The sequence below is a fragment of the Canis lupus genome, chromosome 10, assembly GCF_011100685.1.
Source record: "Canis lupus familiaris isolate Mischka breed German Shepherd chromosome 10, alternate assembly UU_Cfam_GSD_1.0, whole genome shotgun sequence".
Taxonomy (NCBI): Eukaryota; Metazoa; Chordata; class Mammalia; order Carnivora; family Canidae; genus Canis; species Canis lupus.
The window spans coordinates 49,195,139-49,215,324 of record NC_049231.1 but is presented as its reverse complement, the minus strand read 5'-3'; the positions used below and the strand labels follow the sequence as shown (position 1 = coordinate 49,215,324).

General features: G+C 45.0%; 1 protein-coding gene across 3 annotated transcripts in view; it reads right to left on the bottom strand.

Annotated features, from left to right (window-relative positions):
- Positions 1 to 20,186, bottom strand: part of PRKCE (protein kinase C epsilon) — a 487,576-nt gene that overhangs the window by 302,060 nt on the left and 165,330 nt on the right. For all 3 annotated transcript variants that reach the window (XM_038551200.1, XM_038551202.1, XM_038551201.1), the window contains exon 2: positions 3,214 to 3,277. In XM_038551200.1, coding sequence (XP_038407128.1) covers positions 3,214 to 3,277 — 64 coding nt within the window. The remainder of the gene's footprint in view (positions 1 to 3,213; positions 3,278 to 20,186) is intronic.

Genomic DNA, 20,186 nt, shown 5'->3' with positions numbered 1-20,186 from the left:
CAATAGTTTACACACTTGAGAATTACATTGCTGTTAATGCGTCTGTCACCTGGGCTAATTACGCTCTGACTTAAGTATCTGGTGAGCCTCTAGTGCCATGTTTACCAGGAAGCCATGTGGTTATTACTTATGATAAAAGCAAATGCTAAGAGGCACCCAACACTGGAAGATCACACATGAGTACTCTGGGAAGGTTTGCTATTTGGGATAATGTAGGTAAGGTGCCTGGTGTGGTACCTGTCAAAAAGAGCCCTTTTCTTTCAACCCCTTCTACCTGCTGCAGACATTAGCCAGCCTTCAGCCATGAGCTGATAGCTATTCAAATGAGACCAGAGATCAAAATTGCATGACCAGAAATGGCCTTAGCTGTCATTGAGCCTGACCCCTTACATCTGGGGTTAGGTTGCCTGGTTTAGCTAAGGCACACACCAGTCAAATCCCATTATGGTGAGCTGCACAGGACATGCAAGCAGTGGAATTTTATTAGACAGCTAGAAATCACATTAGCTCTAGCTCTAGCAGACAGAAACGTCCAGGCGTTCTACAGTGTGTTAGCAAGAAAAAGAAGCCTTTGGCACGTCCTGGAATGGGATCCTCACCCCACACCTCTCTCTGGGCTTTTTGTTGCTTGCATATGTTGTAAAGCGTGTGCAATTTCTATTACCATATTTTTTTTTCAATTGATGGGGCTGCGGCATTTAGTCAGGTGAGCTGCAGGATGCTTGACGGCAGAGTAATAGAATAAATAAATAGAATAAATCAGCCCTGCCTCATTCCAACTCTCTTTGTACCCTTTTGCAGAATCCAGAGTTGGGTAATTTCCACCAAAGAAAGGGACTTAGATAAGAATCTATGAACGTCCACAGTCTAACTGGGACAGCCGGGTTTTGCACTGGATCCTTCGTGCACAGTGTAGGTAACAAATGTGGCTATTCATCCTCTGCTCCTCTCCTCACCCTCCCAACCCTTCCAAAAACCTCTGGATGAGGAGCCCTCCAAGTCTGAACAGCAGGACCAGCCAAATGGATGTAATAAGAGAACACAATCCAGCCAAATGGATGTGTAAGAGAACACAAACAGAATGCAACAAGATCAGCTCCTACAAAAAGAGATTGCTCGAAGTCTTTTACACCATCCAGAGAAAGAATCCCAAATCCAGGAACAGTGAGAGAAAAAGGGCAGAAAAAGTTTTCCTTTTCGTCAGAGCAACACATGCTAGCACTTTACAGAGTCTGGCGTGTGTCAGCATTTCTGAAGTAAACTCTATTTTCTTTAGATGAAAGAGATAAAAAAAATACACTAAGAATTCAGCCCAATGAAAATTGCCTTGGCCATTCACATGCAATAAGCCGTAGAAACAAGGAGAAAAAAAATCAATTGCTTCTGATTTATTTATTCATTCATTCCAGCATATCCTTTCTCTCTAATGTAAAAAAGGATGTCCTCTGTAATTTCAAAAGTTGCTAATCTTTTCAAAGAAAAAAAAAAAAACAGTCCAAGCCTCCTATTGGTTGTCCAGCATCTTGGCACAGGAAATGCACATTTAATTAACTATCCTTTTGCATATAATGTATGTAATTTATGTAAGGATAAAGGGGGATTGATTTTGCTCATTGAATGTTTCACCAATATCTACAATCAGGAGGCCACTGTAATACTTTTAAACCTGGTGAATTTGGGATCCCATGCTATGTTAAAAGCAGTGCAAAGTTTCACCTTAATGGTTGCTTTATTTCTTAATCTGGGTAGTCGGTACACTGGTGCTCATTTTATTACTCTTTAAGGCCCTTTGACACATCTTAAATACTTCATACTAAATATTGCTAAATCCCCGAATCTTCTACAACAGATTCTATTCTGGGCTGCTCAGAGCTGAGGGTAGAGAAGGAAAGCTGGAAACACCAAAATGTAATCGCAACAAAGAGAAGAAAATGTACGAGACTAATTCTGGAAAGATGTTTAAAGTTTTAAACCTAGGCCAAATAATTGAGATCTATTCAAAGAAGACTGAATTCTATTATAAGCCCCATAGATGCACAATTATTGAATTATTCTGAACACCTGTTGAAAATGGGTGATAAATTAGCCAAATGAAAATCATCAGGCACCCAGTCAGCACACTGCCTGACCCACTCCTTTCAATTTGTGGACATAATCTCTCCTCCCATTACTGAACCTTACGTAAGCTAGAGTTTCACCCCTGACGCAGTGGACACCATGTGGTGTTGTGACTCTGTGTTTGTGATCTCCAGCATTCTCAAGAGGTGCTGTAAAAGGCCCCAGTCTTCCCAACCAGGAACAAAGGGAGCTGTCCTTCCCTAAAGACTGCCACAGCCCCTACGTCCCATTTTTTCTCATTGCCAAGAGGAACCAGCCTTGGTCTTCCCATCTTTCTGCCATGACATTAAAGCCAACTGTTCTGTCCTCCTGCGCACAGAGAGAGGGGAGGAAAGATGGTCCCCACTAAATCTCAGTCCTGACTCCTCGCCTCCTGAGAGCCCGCATCTGCCACTATCTCCCTGTTCTGTGCAGACCAGGCTTCCTTCCCAGAATTCCCTTCCCCTCTGACTGCTCAGTCCTCACCACCTGGCAAGCCTTTAAAGGTAGTAAGTGGGCCAAGACAGGATTGAGAGAAGAGGATGTAACAAGAAAGAAGGAAAATCCGACCATCAGAGAACAGTTATACCCTGTCTCATCAGCCAGTGGGGAGCAGACATTCCCTCACCCCATTATCTCTCCCCAGAAGCAGTGCTTTTGCCTGAGTGGGGAACTGTAAAAAGAAGTAACACTTCTATAAAAGCTCTAAAAAAAAATAAGATTCTGAAATTTGACACCTTATTTGTTTCATTTCTGAATACCGTTAGACCAACTGGTTTGACTTCCTTCCCGCCGCACTCACACGCACCCCACGCGAGCCTCCCGGGAGAGGCTGCCGCTCCGCTGAAGCCCACCGTGTGCACCGGCGTGCAAGAACGCCTGCTCTATTGGCCTCGCCCGGTAAGGCAAAAATCCTCCCTCTGCTCCACCAAAGTTAACAGATGGCTGGTCCTTTTTGGTACACAGGCGTAAGCATCTTCAAAATAACCTTTTCCTTTCAAGTGTGCCAATTAATTAAATGTCACGGCAAGATGTTCCAGCCCAAGAGGGAAGAGAGACACCAAAAGACAAAGGGTCAATGGAAGAGAGCAATGAGGAGAGGTCACATTGTCCTACCTTCACCCGACGACCCCGATAGATCAATGATCACATACACTCTTCCTTCTGGCTCCAGATCAATCTGCAATTAAGAAAATGACAGTGGCTCTGTTAGTGCATGGTGGGGGCAACCCAAGAGTCCCATGAGTTTTCCACCCCAAACTGCTATAACCTAGAGTCACAGCTCCGTCCAATCCATCAACCTGTGTAGTATGTCAGGTGCCGGGGGAATCAGGAATGCAAGGGAAAGGGCATTTATGGAATGTCTAGTATGTTCTGGATGTAGCACTACGAGGTCTGAGACGACCCAATAGGTACTGTCATCCCAGTAGTTCTCAACTGCAAGGAAAACCTGGCACAGGGGAGCACCTGCACATGGGGAACCTTTCTGGGACACAAAAAATATCTAGAGGAGTTCTTGATCGTCATGACTGGAAACGGAGGGCTGCCACTGGCATCTCATGGGTGGAAGCTAGGGATTCTGTTAAGCATCCTACAGTGGAGACAGGATGGTCCCCACAATGAAGAATTATCCAGCCCTGGGATGCCAACAGTGTCAACGCTGAGAAGCCCTGGGTTTTGCCATTTTACAGAAAAGGAAGCTGAGTTCAAAATTGGGGGGTAAGTGGTAATGCTGAGATTCAATGATAAGACTGTCTAAAGAAACCCATGTTCCTTAGACTACACAAATTGCTCACAGGGGAGGAAAGAAAAGCATAAGATGCTATTCACACTCTGAAGGTGTTTACAGTCTCGCTGGGGAGTTGAAAAACAGAGAACAATGCTGAACCCAACTTCATGATGAGTGGCAGAGGATCGCTGATAAAGTACCTGGTGAGTCTGAAATCCCTAGAAGGGCAAATCTGGGAAGACTTCACGAAGACAAGAGAGGGGAGTCATTTAAGGTGGAAGACCCAGCATAAGCAAAGGCTGGGAATGTGTGCAGTGCTCATGGGACACTGAGGGGTGCCTGTGCTCAGGTGGTGTGTCGGCACATGTTTTGCAAACCCCAGATCATACGGGGGCTGTAAAGAGTGAGCCAACACCACCAAATTCTTATCATCAACCTTCTCCACCCACCCTCACTTGCTCCCAGCTCACCTCCAAGTCCAACTAGCTGCTTCTATACAGAACCAGGCTGATCAGAAAAGCCAGAACGGCTGGGCCTCATAAAGTTGACGTCTCTGCAGGGTCTGAACTATCCCTACAGCAACTGTGTTGTCCACGAGAGAGTAGTAACTCTGGAAACCCTGGATCACCAAGTACCCTCGGTGGCCTATCCTCGCCTCCACAATTCCATCTGTCTATGCAGAGCTTTAATTAGCTTCTACGTGCCAGGCTGGTCTCCCCAGCAAGCTGTGAGTTTCTTGAGGGCAGGAACCATACCCCTCCTCATCCTTCTCATTGTCCCAGCGGAGCACAGGCACACACATTCAGCCAGCACCACTTAGGAAGGGTCAGTCTGGTGAACACGTCCTTCTCACTCAAGCTTGAGGTCAATTATCACCTCCTCTCTGAAGCCTTCCCAAGTATTCCCAGTCAGAATTAATTATCCCTTCATTTGTGCTCCTTACGGTCCTCATGTATATCTGAACCATGGCTCCTCATAAACTATAATACATTGTCCATGTGTATCTCCTCTGCTAGGCAGAGATGATGAGAATTATATTTGTAAACCCAGAGCTCACCTCACTGTCCATTAGTCAGGAGACACCCAATAAACCTTCGTGGAGGGGAAAAGACTTTATGTTCAGAACTATGAGAGCTGGGACACCTGGGAGGCTCAGTGGTTGAGCATCTGCCTTGGGCTCAGGGTGTGATCCCAGGGTGCTGGGATCGAGTCCCACATCAGGCTCCCCACAGGGAGCCTGCCTCTCCCTCTGCCTACATCTCTGCCTTTATGTATCTCTCATGAATAAATAAATAAATAAATACAATCTTAAAAAAAAAAAAAAAAAAAAGAGCTCTGAAAGCCTATTCTGGGGTCATTTGCTCCTCCAAGGCCCCATCTCCAGCAAGGCAGGCAGGCCTGTGATCTGTACTAACATGACATGCAAATGAGGTGGGAGGGGGATTGCCACATTCTAGCTCTAAGAAAAAAAAAAAAAAACTCACTTGGGACTGATTTTCTCCAGGTGCCTCCCCCAGCATCTCATGACACTCACCGTCCAGGTTCCCCAGGACAGTCACGAGACCCACTGTATTTCCACGCCCAATCTTTTTAGTGGTTGAGAGTGTTTAAGATTTCTCTCAAAATTTTAGTTCCCTGATGACACTGCAGGTACTCTGCCGGGGCAGGGAGTGAGGGAATGCAGAGTTCTCTTTTTGGTTGGGGGAGAAGAGGGGCAGAGGGGAGAGAGAGAGAGGGAGAATCTCAAGCAGGCCCCACACCCAGCACGGAGCCCAATACCGCTCGACCTCACCCTGAGGTCATGACCTGAGCGGAAATCAAGAGTCGGACCCTTGCCCCCCTGAGCCACCCAGGCGCCTCTGCAGAGTGCTCTCAGGTTCCCCCCACAGGGCCACTGACCTGACTTGGGAACCTTGGAGCTTGGGACCCAGATGGGAACCCAATAACAAACTGGTGATGTCATGAGATGACTCTCCCCATCCTTCTGCCCCCAAGGATCTGTGATTTTACGTTTCTGTCTAAAGAGAATGTTCTCCGGCACCCTCACCGCTAGGACTCCCCACCCCCTCCCACGGCCACAGGCATAACCCAGCCCCTGCACTAAATTACAAACAGGAAAACCAACAGTCAGCTCTACTGAACAGAGCCAAACCCAAATCCTGTCCCTGCCACAAATATCAGGGGTCCTCTTGTCCGAGAGCATGGAATTTAAATAATGTATGCCTTTTAGAGATTAGATCATCTCTATTAAACCCTGCCGGCTAAATGAAACAATTTCTCATAACCTCCAACTCAGAGATTTCCCACGACTGCGGGCTTCATTGGCAAAGCACAATGCTATCTGTGCAAAGCAGGGAGGGAGAGAGCAGAGAATGAGATGGGCTGGGAGGCCTGTTTGAAGGCAAGCAGCCTGCCTCTCTTTGCAAAAGGGGAGTGAGTATTGTGGCCGGGGCTGGGGCGGGGGGGGGGGGGGGGGACAGGTCATTGACGATAAAATGTATTAGGATATTAACGTTCAAGATAGCAATCAGAATCCATTTTAGCACTCACTGCTGCCTCAATGCCGATGAACTGGATTTCCAAACAGAAAAATAGAAATTAAGCTTTTAAACATGCCAAAAGCAACAAAGAGCTTTGCAGCCTGGGCAGATGGCCACAGAGTGCTGGCGGAGCCCCAGCCGGCCCAGTGAGGAGGCGCTGAGCACCCGTGTAGGGCGGCAGGACTTCAAGGCAGATGACTGGAGGGTTATCAGGTACAAAACGTGGTGCAGTGTGGTGCAACTTTGTGGTCCAATTAATTTAATCACAAATTCGGCTCACAATTACCTGGCCCAGATAATGAAGCGGCGTAGGTGCCCAGCCCTGCACAACCCCTGCGAGCTCTCAGTTGCCATCACCACCAGGCAGCTGGCACTACATAAAAGCAGGCCTCCTCCCTCCTCCCAGCCATTCCCAGGGTGGGTTCTAAGCTCTTTCTCATGCACTCAGGGTTCCTCTGAATTATCCCTGATGCGAACCTATTTATCAAATCTCCTTAAAACTCATACCTTTACTTGATGAGTCTTCACAGCCACTATCTCTATTATCTCTGACTATGTTTTCTTTACACCTCTAGTGCCTTTGGCTCCCCCTCCAGCTGAGGCCAGGAGCAAGGCAGTAAAACAGTGAGGAAGACAAACACAGCCATTGGAGTCAGATCAGCACTGAATCTCAGCTCAGGCAATTATTTTTTTTTACCTTCCCTGAGTCGCGGCCTCAAGCCTCATCATCTGTGAAATGGGTTGTTGTAAACATTCCACGAGACCCCCTCGCAAAGCACTTGGCACTCAGGAGGTCCTCGGTACGTGGTGGTGATTGATGTGTGAACCTACTGGCTCTGTGGCCTGAAGCAAGCGACCACCGTCTCTGAGCCTCAGAATGCTTCTCCGTGAAATGGAGCTAATAACAGGCCCTGTGACATTTGGGCTCTCCTGATGTTAACTGACATCATCTATGTCAGGCGCTCAGCGTGGTGCCTGGCACAAAAGCCTCAGTAACTGCTGGTGCTATTGTTTTTAAAAAGCCAAGTCTTCAAATGTGCAACTCAGTCCAATGTCCCTTCCACTCTGTCAAGCTTTTCCCCAACAAAAAAGGCATTTTCTGGCCCAAAGTTGATATTATTCCACATTATTCCAAGACGTCTGATGACTTTGCAGAGTTAGGAATATTGGATAAAGCACTGTGGTGAGGGTTTCATGCCCAGCCCTTGGAAGCCCAGGGGCAAAGCAGACTATAGCCCTGGTCATCAGAGGGTCATGAGGGAAGGAGATGGGGAGGGTGGCCCCACAGTGTTCAAGTGCCTGCTGTGCCTCAGATGCTGTGCCTGGTGCTTTGTCTGCATTATCTTATTTAATCTACCATTAGGCCAGCAATACTCCCTACTTTTTGGTTGGAAAAACTGGAGCTCTGAGAGTTTTAAGCCGAATTCCCACTGAAGGTTCCCTGGAGCATACAGGACAGGTGAGTGTGCGGAAGCTCTGGTTGTCAAGCCTTGACCAGCTCCAGAAGCCTTCTGTGACAATCCAGAGCCAGGCCTCTCCTTCCTGTAGGCCTCGCGCTCTCTGTATGCTCATGCTCCGTCTCAGAGCATGAGCATGCTCAGGCAGAGCAATGCCTCAGCACCTTCCCTGCTCCCCAGCTCCCAGAGTTCAATGGGGGAAGGAGCCCAATCCATAGAAACCCCCATGAAAAAGCCATCTCTGAAAGGCACAAAAGTATCACAGGTACTTCTCTGGGTGGTGCCTGACTTCACAAACACTTTGCACGCAGCATTTCACGTACTCAACTTCACAACTCCTCAACTCAACAACTTTGATCACAAGTATGATGAGCACCACTGTATGTGTCAGAAAGCTGGGCTTACGGAAGGTAAGTGGCCAGTATAGCACGGCCAGGGGGGCACGGGGGTGCCGCTCACCGGGGAGCCCTGCAAAATGGGTGCCCTAGAGCTGGACAGCCTGAAGTCCTCATCTCCTGCCTCTCGGTCCACCAGACCCTCCCCCCCCCCCCACACACACACACCTCACCCGTCGTCTGGGAAGTCCTCCCGACGCCCCGGCACTGGGCAGCCCACGGAGGCAGTGCCGCTGTGCACATCCCTGGGACCCACCCGTGTCCTCACGCCCATGTTGTGGGGGTGATCGAGTCCAAGGCAGAGGCGGTAAGAAACTCACAGTCGAGCTTCCTCCTAACCACAGGCTCGACTTCCACCAGGGACCTCTAGGTGAACCTTTCCTTGGAACAGCCTGCAAAGGTCACACATGCCCAATTGGGGTTTCCCTTCCTTTTCCCTCTGTTGTCAGGCACCCGGGGGCTTGAAAGGAGCTAAGAGGTAGGGAGTGGATCAGAAGATGAATCCAGAAAGGATGAGAAGGGGGAAGAGAGGCTGACACTGCCCAGGTTGCTCCAATTAAGCCCTAGATAATAGGCTGTTTCTTTTCTACCTGGAGGAGGGGGGGACAGGAAGAGGGAGGGGGGAGAGGAGGAGAGAAGGGGTAGGGGGTGGGGGAACCTTCAAGAGATTAACACAGGGCACCTGGGGGGCTCAGTGGCTGAGCGGCTGGCTACCTTCGGCTCAGGGTGTGACCCTGGAGACCCGGGATCGAGTCCCACGTCGGGCTCCCTGCATGGAGCCTGCTTCTCCCTCTGCCTGTGTCTCTGCCTCTCTCTCTGTGTCTCTCATGAATAAATAAATAAAATCTTAAAAAAGAGAGAAACACCACAGTTCCTTCCCAAAGCAGGTGTCCCGCACACCCCCTTTTTGCTGGCCATTGTCCCCTGGAGGAACCACAGTCACACCGCAGTCCCCTGAGGCGCCCAGCATGGGAGAGGCATGTCACACCGAGCAGGGGACCTTCCCACACCAGGCGTCCTCCTCGCTCCTGCCTTGGGAAACCCGCGACAACGAGGCACTGTGCTGGCCAGGTCTCGGGCAGCTGCTGGGGGCGGACTCCGAAGCTGGCAGCCACGAAAGACCTCATCTGAGGAGGAGTTTGCTACTGACCCTATTGGTAGAGCGCAGGGCTTGAAACCCAGGGCGCCCATGTGGTGAAGCATTTCAAGGCATCCAGGAGGGAGCACTTACTTGCATAAAATAAGGGGAGACGAGGATTGCTTCCTTCTCAAACACTCTCCCTGGCCGTGCAGACACCCTGCAGGCCCTAGCGTACATCCCTGCAGGGCAGCGTCCGGCCTGACCAATACGTCCTGTACAAGGTGGCTCAATGGATGAATGGCCTGACTTGAAAGTGAGTCTGCACAACTGAATTATGGAGATGATTCGCCTGGGAAGCCAGCAACCTGCACACAAATGCTCCTACCAGCTTCATTCATAACCACTAAGGGTTGGGAACAACCCACATGCCCGACAATAGGTAAAGGAAAAAGCAAACCATGCTGCATGCCTCTGATGGAATTTCGCTTGGCCATAAAGGATGAGCTACTGATCTATGCAACAAAATGGATGCTATGAGAAAGAAGCCAAACATAAAAGCGCGTGTAATGTGTGATTCCACTTCTGTGATGTTCTAGAACAGGCAAAACCAATCTAGAGTGACAAAAGGCATATTCGTGATCTCCTGGAGATGAAGGTGGGAAGTGAATGCAAAGGAGCGCAGAGGACCCTTTTGGGCATGGGGGAGGTTTCCTGTATCTTGACTGGGGCGGTGGTTACATGAACACGCACATTTGTCAAACTGCATCAAGCCAAACATTTAAAATGAATGCACTTTATTGTCTGTAAATTATACCTCAATGAAGTAGTTTTTTTAAAAGGGAAAAAAGAAGCCATCATTTCATTTCACAGAAGGATTCCTCTACAAGTTTCCTTTAATAACAAATCATCTTCCCACCCTCAGGGCATTTAAAATTTCATATTCCAGTTTTAAAAATAAAAGGGTTCATTCAGAGTTTTTCGAGTACATCTGTCACACAACATAATGTACACCTACCTGTGTAGGCACACACATTCACACATCCACCCACGTGTGCAAAACACACTCACAGGCACAGCCACCTTCTTCTGTCTTCTGTGATCAAAATACAATAATAGCAAGAAAAACACATCCAAAATGTAGGTTTAAGAGCCTGCTAACTTAATTTAAGTCTGTCTGTGTGTGCGTGTATGTCAAGACAATTAGACCAAATGCTCTAGAAGAACTTTTAATGACCTTGAGGACCTTGAGGACCTAAATATCCATGGAGAAGGAACTGCTTAATAAAATATGGTACATCGTGTGGTAGATCACTAGGCAAGCCCTAAAAAAAGAATGGAAAGATTGAAATGTACTGACTGATATGAAGCGATCTCTGGGATATATTAAAGGGCGGGGGGAAGCAAGGTGCGATGTGTTTATGATTCAAGGTTACTGTGTGAATAAACCCCCCCACACCCACACTCCTACCCACACTCTCACATTTGTTCCGCACAGATTATCTCCAGAAGAAGTCTTAATCAACAGAAAACAGGGGTTGCCCCAACAGATGGAAACTACAGGACTGGGGGACCAGAAATCAGGAAGAGGCTTATTCTTCACGTAAGCTCTTTAAACCCTTTGGTTTTTTTAAAATCATGTTCTTGGGTTAACTCGTTACAAAACTTAAGTCAGTATCTTTTTCTCTAGCTATTTCTAACCTCCAATCCCCCAGAGAGCAGCTTGCTTCAGTTGCCAGCTTCATCTTAAATAAAACGCCCCTTGAAACTGGCTAACATTGCTTTCCCATCCTCTGTGACCAGGTCATGGGGACCAACCAAGCAGCAGCCATCATTTCCATGTGGAAGTCCTGTTGACTGGTTGACTGGACTGGAGGCCTATGTTATAGATTCTAGCCCTCCAAGGCCACAAATCGAGTAAACTCAAGTTAGTACCTTCTTCCTCTTTTTAATTTAATCTAATTTATTTGAGAGATATAGAGAACACGAGTAGGGTGGCAGGGGGTGGGGCAGAGGGAGAGAGAGGGAGTAGCAGACTCCTCACTGGTCAAGGAGCCTGACTCAGGGCTTGATTCCAGGACCCTGAGACCATGACCTGAGCTGAAGGCAGACTCTTAACTGATTGAGCCACCCAGATGCCCCTTGCTTCCTCTTTTCAACAGGCTCAGAAATAGACCCAGAGAGCTGGCTCCCTCTGAAGACAGAGGTGGCTTAAAACAAATAAATCTATGTGTACACAAACACTCTCTTGCACTGAGAAAATATCCAGAGGTGCCAAATCTAACATCAAGAGTGTGGAATGGCTTACACAGCTTCATCTGGGAACAGTATAGATTTTCTATCTTCCTTTAGGGAAATGGCAGTGCGTGATTGTGCATCCCAAGGGGAGATGGTGCGTGCAAACAGCAGGAAATGTAGGCACCTACCCCCAGTGTTCTTAAGTGAAAAATACCCTACCACCAATCTGTGCTTTTTTTGCATTTTGCTTTGCAATGGTCTCGGTCTTTGGGTGCATTTGTATGTATGTGTTATATTCAACATTTCCTATTTGTTACACGAAGCCAATACATGGTAGTGATTGAGAGTAAAGGCTTGAAAGCTAGCCCACCCAGGTTCAAATCCCAGTTCTGCCTGTTATAAGCTGCATGGCCCTTGCTTCAATTTCCTCGTCTATAAATTGAGAACATCAGTGGCACCTGCCTCATGGTGTGGGGAGGATCAAATGACATGGTGTAGCACTTGGAGCTGTGCCTGGCACACAGCTAGCAGCCTATAAATGTGAGGTGTTGGGCCAGTATTGTTACTTCCTGCCCAGACTGTGAGCCACGTGCTCCTTTTGGGGGGTTCTGCTGTTCTTGCTCCAGGGCTGGGCACAGGCAGGTAATCACTAGAGACTGAATGGATCCATGTAGGACAAAGGCAAGCTGGGTAAGGAGCTCAGGATAGTGCCACCAGAAAAATTATCTTCAAATCAGGAACTTCTCCATCTCCGTAACGTGACAACCCAGCAGAACCTTTTACCGATGGCTGCTCACAAAGATGGTCAGTTCTTGACTCCCTTCAAAATCTAAGTTGTGTAATTATTACTCGTCACTTTCGAGCTCAAGAGAGGCTGTTTTGTTCACAATAATCATAACAACCCTAACAATCATCCTTTATTGAGCACTTTTCACAGATTATCTGTGTGAAGGAGGCAATATCCTTCTTCTTAATTGTTTCAAGGAGGAAAACCTGAGGCTTAGGGATTTTAAGTAACCTGCCCACATTCTCACAGCTTGAGGATAAGAAGTCTGGATGAAAACGGAGCTCTCCAATTCTGGCCCCAATGCTCCTGTTGCATTTTATAAAAATCCCAGAAGCATGAAATTTAAGAGTCATAAGCCACTTGGAAATCACTTGGTTAAAATAACCAAAAGAAATACAAATTAAGGGGTAAGATTTTTAAAAATTTTCTTTTCCCTATCAAATGAACCAACGTTGCTTTGGGGCTATGTATTTTTGTGTTATTTGTTTATTAAAATATAAATAAAATTAAGTATCATGATATGTTCAGTTTTTAAAAATAAAAAAGTTACATGTGAACTTAGAAGTGACAGTCCCCTGCCCCATTATTCCCCAAGGGGAGCCAATTTTAACAATTTCTATTCGGGTTTTGCTGGTGTTCAATGCCATGTCCCTAAATAAGATGCTTGTACCTCAATTTCCTGATTTCTTATTTTAGACATTCTCTTTTGCCTTGCTGCTGTGATCGATGAGGATTTAGTGCACTCACCATCTCTCTCCACAAAATATACATCACAAGTCTCAGTTCCTTCTCTATTGTCTGCAACTGCAAAAAAGCAATCTAAAATGTCAATTTCTTGTTTCATTGACTATAGACATATTCCTTGACACCCCCCTCCCACATTATAACTAGAGGACAGTACTTCCAGCCTCCCTACCCTCTGACTACTTCTTCCATCCACTGCCATCCCCATCTCTGTGTCTTTCCTGTTAGACCATCAGTGTTGACAACACTGATGTTCTGTTCTCTAATTGTAATTGAGGCCCATGTTTTCCATATATGTTATTCCAAAAATCTGAAAACAGAATGATAGTGTTTATTTATTCTAACTTTTAAATGGCATTACATATAATTTTTCTTCCATGGGTCCAATGTGACAACCCACATGCCACTCAAATTTAAATGGATTTTGTTTCCCACTCAGTCAATTGCTTTTCTCTGATCAAGTTTTCCCTGGGTCCCTTTCTCTTGGGGTTTGCTCTTCTAGAAACTCCCACTATCCTCCTTCCTACTGGACTGACTGCTCTCTGGTCTGCTGCACAGCTATAGTGCTATGACTTCTTTTCACTGCTCTGCTGGATGCAGCTGCTGTTGCTGGAATCCATCATCTTCTTTGTTCTGGGTTATTCTCTTGCTTTTACCAGCAAACTACTCATTGAAATCAAGTTCTGATTGAAATATTGATTAAGAGTGCATAGAAAGCCAGCTAAGATGTGCCTGTCCTCACACATGATTGATAGTTTGGCTGGATATAGAATTCTAGGCGGAAAAAAATCATTATCAGAACTTTCTTTTTCTAACATAAATATTGCCAATGGATCTCATGTCAGTTTCATAGCTGTTGTTTAGTAGGTGACTTTGTTTTGTTTTCACTCTCTGAAAGTTCTAGGATCTATTTTACCTTAGTGCTGTGAACTCTCTCACAGTGATATGTCTCAGGCTATCCTTTTCTGATTCATTGCACTGAAACTCAACTTATGGAAGAGGCTCTTCTTCTGTTTTGTTCTTCGCTGTTGTCCTCTTCATTTTCTTTCTTTTTTTTTAAGATTTTATTTATTTATTCATGAGAGACACAGAGAGAGAGGCAGAGACACAGGCAGAGAGAGAGGCAGAGACACAGGCAGAGAGAGAAGCAGGGTCCTCACAGGGAGCCCAATGTGGGACTTGATCCCGGGCCTCCAGGATCAGGCCCTGGGCTGAAGGCGGCACTAAAGCACTGAGCCACCCAGGCTGCCCAATTCATTTTTTTTATGAAACACCTAGTATTCAGATGTTGGACCTGAATTCAGATTGATCCCTAAGTCATATACTATGTATTATACATATTTCCTTTTCTTTTATCTTTAGTCCATATTCTAGACTTTCTTGCCTTTATTTTACAATTCTTATCTGAACTTTTATTTCTGACAATATGTTGTGTTTCCAGAAATGCCTTCCTATTTCTCTTTTCTCACAGCTTCCTTTTAAAAAATTTGACTTATTTGCTTATTTAGCTTTATGGATGCAACATATTTCTGTGGATATCAGTCCAACTGTCATAGGATTAGAGAATGGGAGCTGGCCATTATAGCTGGGGATTCCCCACATCAGCGTTGCCAGTTCTCCCCCAAAGCATTACAACATTTACTTTTAAAAGGATTTTTTTTTGTTTTGTTTTGTTTTTGTTTTTTTTTGTTTGTTTGTTTTTACTATGGGAGTCAGATCAGGTCCTTCTGTAGTGAGAGTAGGGAGTACACAGTTCCACATACTGACCTATAGATGGTCACATTTTCAGCTGCACATCTCACGTCTTTTCCATGGGGTAACTATAGTCTCCAAACTGGGAGCCCCTTTCAGATTCTGCAGAACAGCTGACAACAGGTGAGGCTCCAGCATCCTCTGCATATGTTCCAGGCTATGACCCTTCAATACCGCTATTCTGTTCCACCAATTGCCACCCTGCTCTCTACTTTCATCCCCAGAGATTCACTGAAATAATCTGATGAAACTTTTTTCTGCTTAGTTCTACAGAATTTTATCCCTCCACTTTTTTCTTTTTCTATTATTTAGATGGGGTCTTAGAGAGGCAAAGAAACAAACATATTTGCTTCAAGACTACCTTGAATGGAAAATCTAAAAAAAATATCATCTTGAATGATATAATCCAGTGCTGATGAGAGTAGAAGAGAAGCAAACATTCTTATACACTGCTGATGAAGTGTAAACTGGCACAGAATTTGTAGAGAAGGGTTTGGCATTATATAACAAAAATCCTTTGACCTAGCAATTCCACTTCTGGGAATTTATCCCAAATCACACATGTGCAAAACAATTTAATAACAAGGATGATCATTACAGCACTTTTTAAGAGTATAAAATTAGAAACTAATTGTTTAACAATAGCAAACTATTTAAATAAATTGTGGCATATTCAAATCATTAGATACCATGCCACCATGAAAAAAGATCTTGCTGAATTATATTCAATGACATGAAAAGATATGCAAAATATGGTATTAAGTGAAAGAAAAAATAAGATGATAAAGGAATATGTATTCTATGGTACAATTTTATAAAACAAAAACAAAATGTGTATGGCTGGGTATATACACAAAGGGAAAAAAAAGATTATCTGGGGGAGAGTGGAATAATGTGTGAGTTTTTTCTTTGTGCATATCTATACTTTTCTAAACATCTTATTTTTCTTCTAGTCCCATTATAATTTCTGTGATGAAAAAAAATCAAATAGTAAATTTGTTGTTGCTTGAAGAATATTACGGAGCTCAATCCCCTCATTTACAGGTAAGGAAACTGAAGCATAGTGAGGTTAAACAATCCATTCAGGCACTTGAGTAAATTACCCACCCACAGCCAAAAAAGAAAGAAAGGAAGGAAGGGAAAGGCAAGGCAAGGCAAGGAAAAGAAAAGAAAGAAAGTCATTTACCCTGATTTTCAGTCTATAGCTAAGGTGCAAGTTAAAAATGAGACACATTAAATTTACATATTTTTAAAGTATAGTTTTATGGTCAAGTAGTAATAGTACTACTCAATACTAATCAACTAGGCATATTCTTTTTTTTTTTTTTGAGAGTTTGAGAGAGAGAGAAAAAAAAATTAACAAGCTGGAGGAGGGAGAGGAAGAGGAAGAGAGAGAATCTTAAGCAGACTCCATACCCAATGTGAAGCCTGACCCAGGGCTCAATCTCATGACCCTGAGATCATGTCCTGAGCCAAAATCAAGAGTCAGATGCCCAACCAACCACCCAGGTGCCCCTCAACCAAGCATATTCTTAATTAGATACAATATGAACATATTAAGGAAAACGTTCCATAGCTCAATCAAATAGAACACACTAGACTAAAAATCCTTTTCTTTGATTAAACCTCCTTCTCTACATAAGGGTATTCCTCTGTTTCTGGAAGGTGATGCAGTCTACATTTTTACACTTGACACACTGTTGCCTTCAAACTACCCTTCATGTAACAGACTTTCATAACAACCTAGACTTTGTCCATCAATGTTTGGTTAGCAAACATTTTTGCTATGACATGCCCATTCAGTGCCTATCACCTAGCTATGCTGTGTGGCCATCTTGCTTCTACAGGAATTCTTTAGAATATATTCTCCCATTTGTCTTCAACATTCTAGAAACCAGGAAAAAAATGAAAATAAAAAATGCTGCTGCTACAAAATCAAGCAAAAAGAAAAATAGAATTTATTGGCCATGTCAGAATCAGTCAAAATTTTCCCTCCATTGGATACTCATCAGTTGACTCTACTGAATTTTGAAGGAAAATATCAAATTTTTAAAAGTTCTATACTTTGTATTATAAAGGTAAAGAAGATGTAAATATGAAGTTTGGCATGATTTCCAGTTTTCTGGGATGGACCCTGCCTTAACATATTCTCTAATGAGCATGTATGAATGTTAAATTGGATTTTTTTTATAAATAAATGAATATATAGGTTTACACATACAAATTACATATGAAAGCACAGACTATCAAGTCTCTGAAAATGAACAACTCTCCATGTACATTCTGTTCTAATTTTCTACACCTTAATGAAGCCCCAGGCCTTATAAAATGAACAGGTTAACGTAGCTGGACACACAGATTAGACACATGCGTGCTGAAGCCCACACCAACATCTGAACTAGAAGGAAAGATATTTCCTAAAGCACATAGCAAAGGGGATCTGAAAATTGTCTGTTCAAGCTCTAAATGTCAGAATCGTTCTTTAATTACAGTTTCCCATCCTGGATATTAGATCTCCATTTATTTTGGACACAGAAAGGAATCATATCACATTTATATTATGTTATAGACGAGGAGACAGATTTTACGAGCTCAAATTTCCTTTGTGAGGACAGTCTAGGGCCATCTACAATCATTAATTAATTCATGGGGCAGGGCTTGAAATAAACAGAAGATATAAACCACTACACAAGCATAAAGAAAGCTCTCAGCCTTTTGAAGATAGCAAAGAAAAATAAAGCTTAAAACATTCAATTCTATCCTCAAAGTAGTCAATGCTTTGCTTATTGCTCGAAGTAGGTATAGCTGGAATCTAGTTTTGGTTAATGGATCTTTTCTAATGTGTTGAAGATTTTTGTTGGTTTTCATTTAGAATATTTCATGCCTTGGTTGCAGAAAGGCAGTTTTCAAAGTTTAGGTTTGGTGACTGTATTGAAGTATCCGTTAATTCATTGAGAAAGGCCTTCCTGATACTAGAAGAAACCAGGCCTGTGGATTTCTGAGGTGGGGGAGCATAGGAGGCAGAAGGATGACCCAGTGCAAAGGTTCAGAGGTGGGACAGAACTTGGCCCAGCCAAGAGGAGGGGACGCAGATGTGACCGGAAAAGAGGGAGGAGAGTGGGGCAGCTGGAGGTGGGCTCAGAGAGGTGGAGCGCCGTGAGTACTTGGGCTATGGCTCCCAGAGAGATGGGGAGCCAGGGGAGAGTCTGAGCAGAGCAGTAACACACGGTGACTTACATCTTGGGAGGGTCGCTCTGGCTGCTGTGTGGAGAATAAACCTTAGGCACAGGCAAGGAAGCAGAAGGGTGGCTAGGGGGCAGTCATCCTCATCCTAGTGGAAGACGATGGTGGCCAGAAGCGAAGGTAATAGTAGTGAAGAGTGGCCAGATTCTGGGATATTCTGATGCTGGAGCCAAACAGATTGCTGATGGATTGGGTGCCGGGTGTGAGATAAAAAGAGGACTCAAGGATAGTGTGGAGATGTTTGGCCTAAGCCAAACATGGAGCTGCCATCAGCTGAGCAGGAGACTGAGTGGAGCAGGACAGGGGGGAGCTGGGTGCCAGAAGGAGAGTTTGGACAGGCTTGGCTGGACACACGTCTGAGACAGCCAAGGGCAACTGGAGACACACAGGGAAAGGCCCAGGCCTATGGTCTGGGTTGGGTAGTCATTAGCAGTAGATGGTACAGACGGGCCAGCCCTGACCCACAACCCTGACATCCAGAAGGCTCTAAATATTCAACTTTTTCTGAAGTTTGAGCCAAAATCATTTAACAAACCCTGACCCAGGCCAACACAAGGCTATTTATTGTTTATATTTATTTCATTTAGTGTGAATGTTTATACATTTATGCTAGAAATATTTATTTGTTTGATCATGAAGGGCAGCCCTATAGTCTGCTGGGGGTGTTTGGTAATACATAGAATATATACTATATGAACCTTCTAGAATTGAAAAAAAAAAGGTGATCTCTAAACAAATCTGGCCCTAAGGGTTTTGGATAAGGGATGCAGATATGTGGTTTGAGCCATGACACTGGAGAAATGAGAATTAATCCCAGGGGCCCTCTAACAGAGAGGTTGGGAAGAGGAGGAGACCTGCCCAGATGTCTGAAAAGATCCTCATGCCTGACCTCCAGTACCCTGGGCGGAGTCAACTTTGACTTACCTCCTTCTTCCCTCCAAACCACTACCACCAAGCATACACCAAGCACTCATCACAGATATGTAGCTTATAAAAGTCTCAGTTTTCTTAGCTTTCTCTGCGTCTTCCGAAGAGATAGCAAAAATCTCTCTCTCTCTTTCTCTCTCTCTCTTTCTCACACACACACACACACACACACACACGTCATTTTTATTAAACCTGTTAAACACTGACTTCATGCACTGCTGAACTACTTGCTGCACTTGTTGCAAGGTGGGGTTAGTGTGATGAGAGAAAAAAAATGTAGAAAACCAGAAATAAAGCTTGTAGTTAGCATATAGGCATTTCCTGTTTCTGGGAAGCCTGTCTGCCTGCTGCTGTTGCTCTAACAGATTGAGTGTCCCTCCCTCCACCACCGAACACCCAAACTTCAAATTCTGTCAAAATGAGTGGCAGGGGGTTGCAGGGAGATACCCTGAGTCCAGGGCCTGTCGCAGGAAAACACCGCAGCGAGAGGTGGGTCGCTCAGCCCCTACCCTAGACGTCCCCTGGGCTGAGAGCCACAGGGTCCCCACAGGTCCAGCCTGGTGTTCTCAGGCAACACAGAGAAGGGGTGAGAGGATTTAGAACCGAGGCCAGGGAAGCTGCCACTGATGTGGCCGTTACACACGCCGTTATTCCTATGTCCAATCCTGGGGACGAACGGGCCTTGGTGCAGGCAGGTTTGCTGAAGATAAGCAGCACTGTAGACCATTACAAAGAAAAATGAAAAGGTACTCCTACTCATGGATCCATCTGGCCTCCCAATGGACCTAGGCTCTGCGGCCTTCCCAGGCCCCGCTTCCCAAACCCCCTCCACCCCTACTTCTCCTGACCGGGATGCAGATTTCAGAAGATCTCCACATCAGCCTGAATCATTGGCCCATTTAACTCCTAAGAAAGAAGAGAAATCTCTATTAGAGATTCAGGGTGGCTCAGTCAGTTAAGCATCCGACTCTTGGTTTCAGCTCAGGTCATGATCTCAGGGTCTTGAGATGGAGCCCCACGTCGGGCTCTGTGCTCAGAGGGAGTCTGTTTAAGATTCTCTCCCTCTGCCTCTACCCCCACTTGCCTCTCTCTGACTCTCTCTCTAAGATAAATCGTAAAAAAAAAAAAAAAAAAAAAAAAGAAATTCCAGGAGCTCCTTTATTGAAAAACAGATGAGCAACACGAAACAAGTGGGAAAT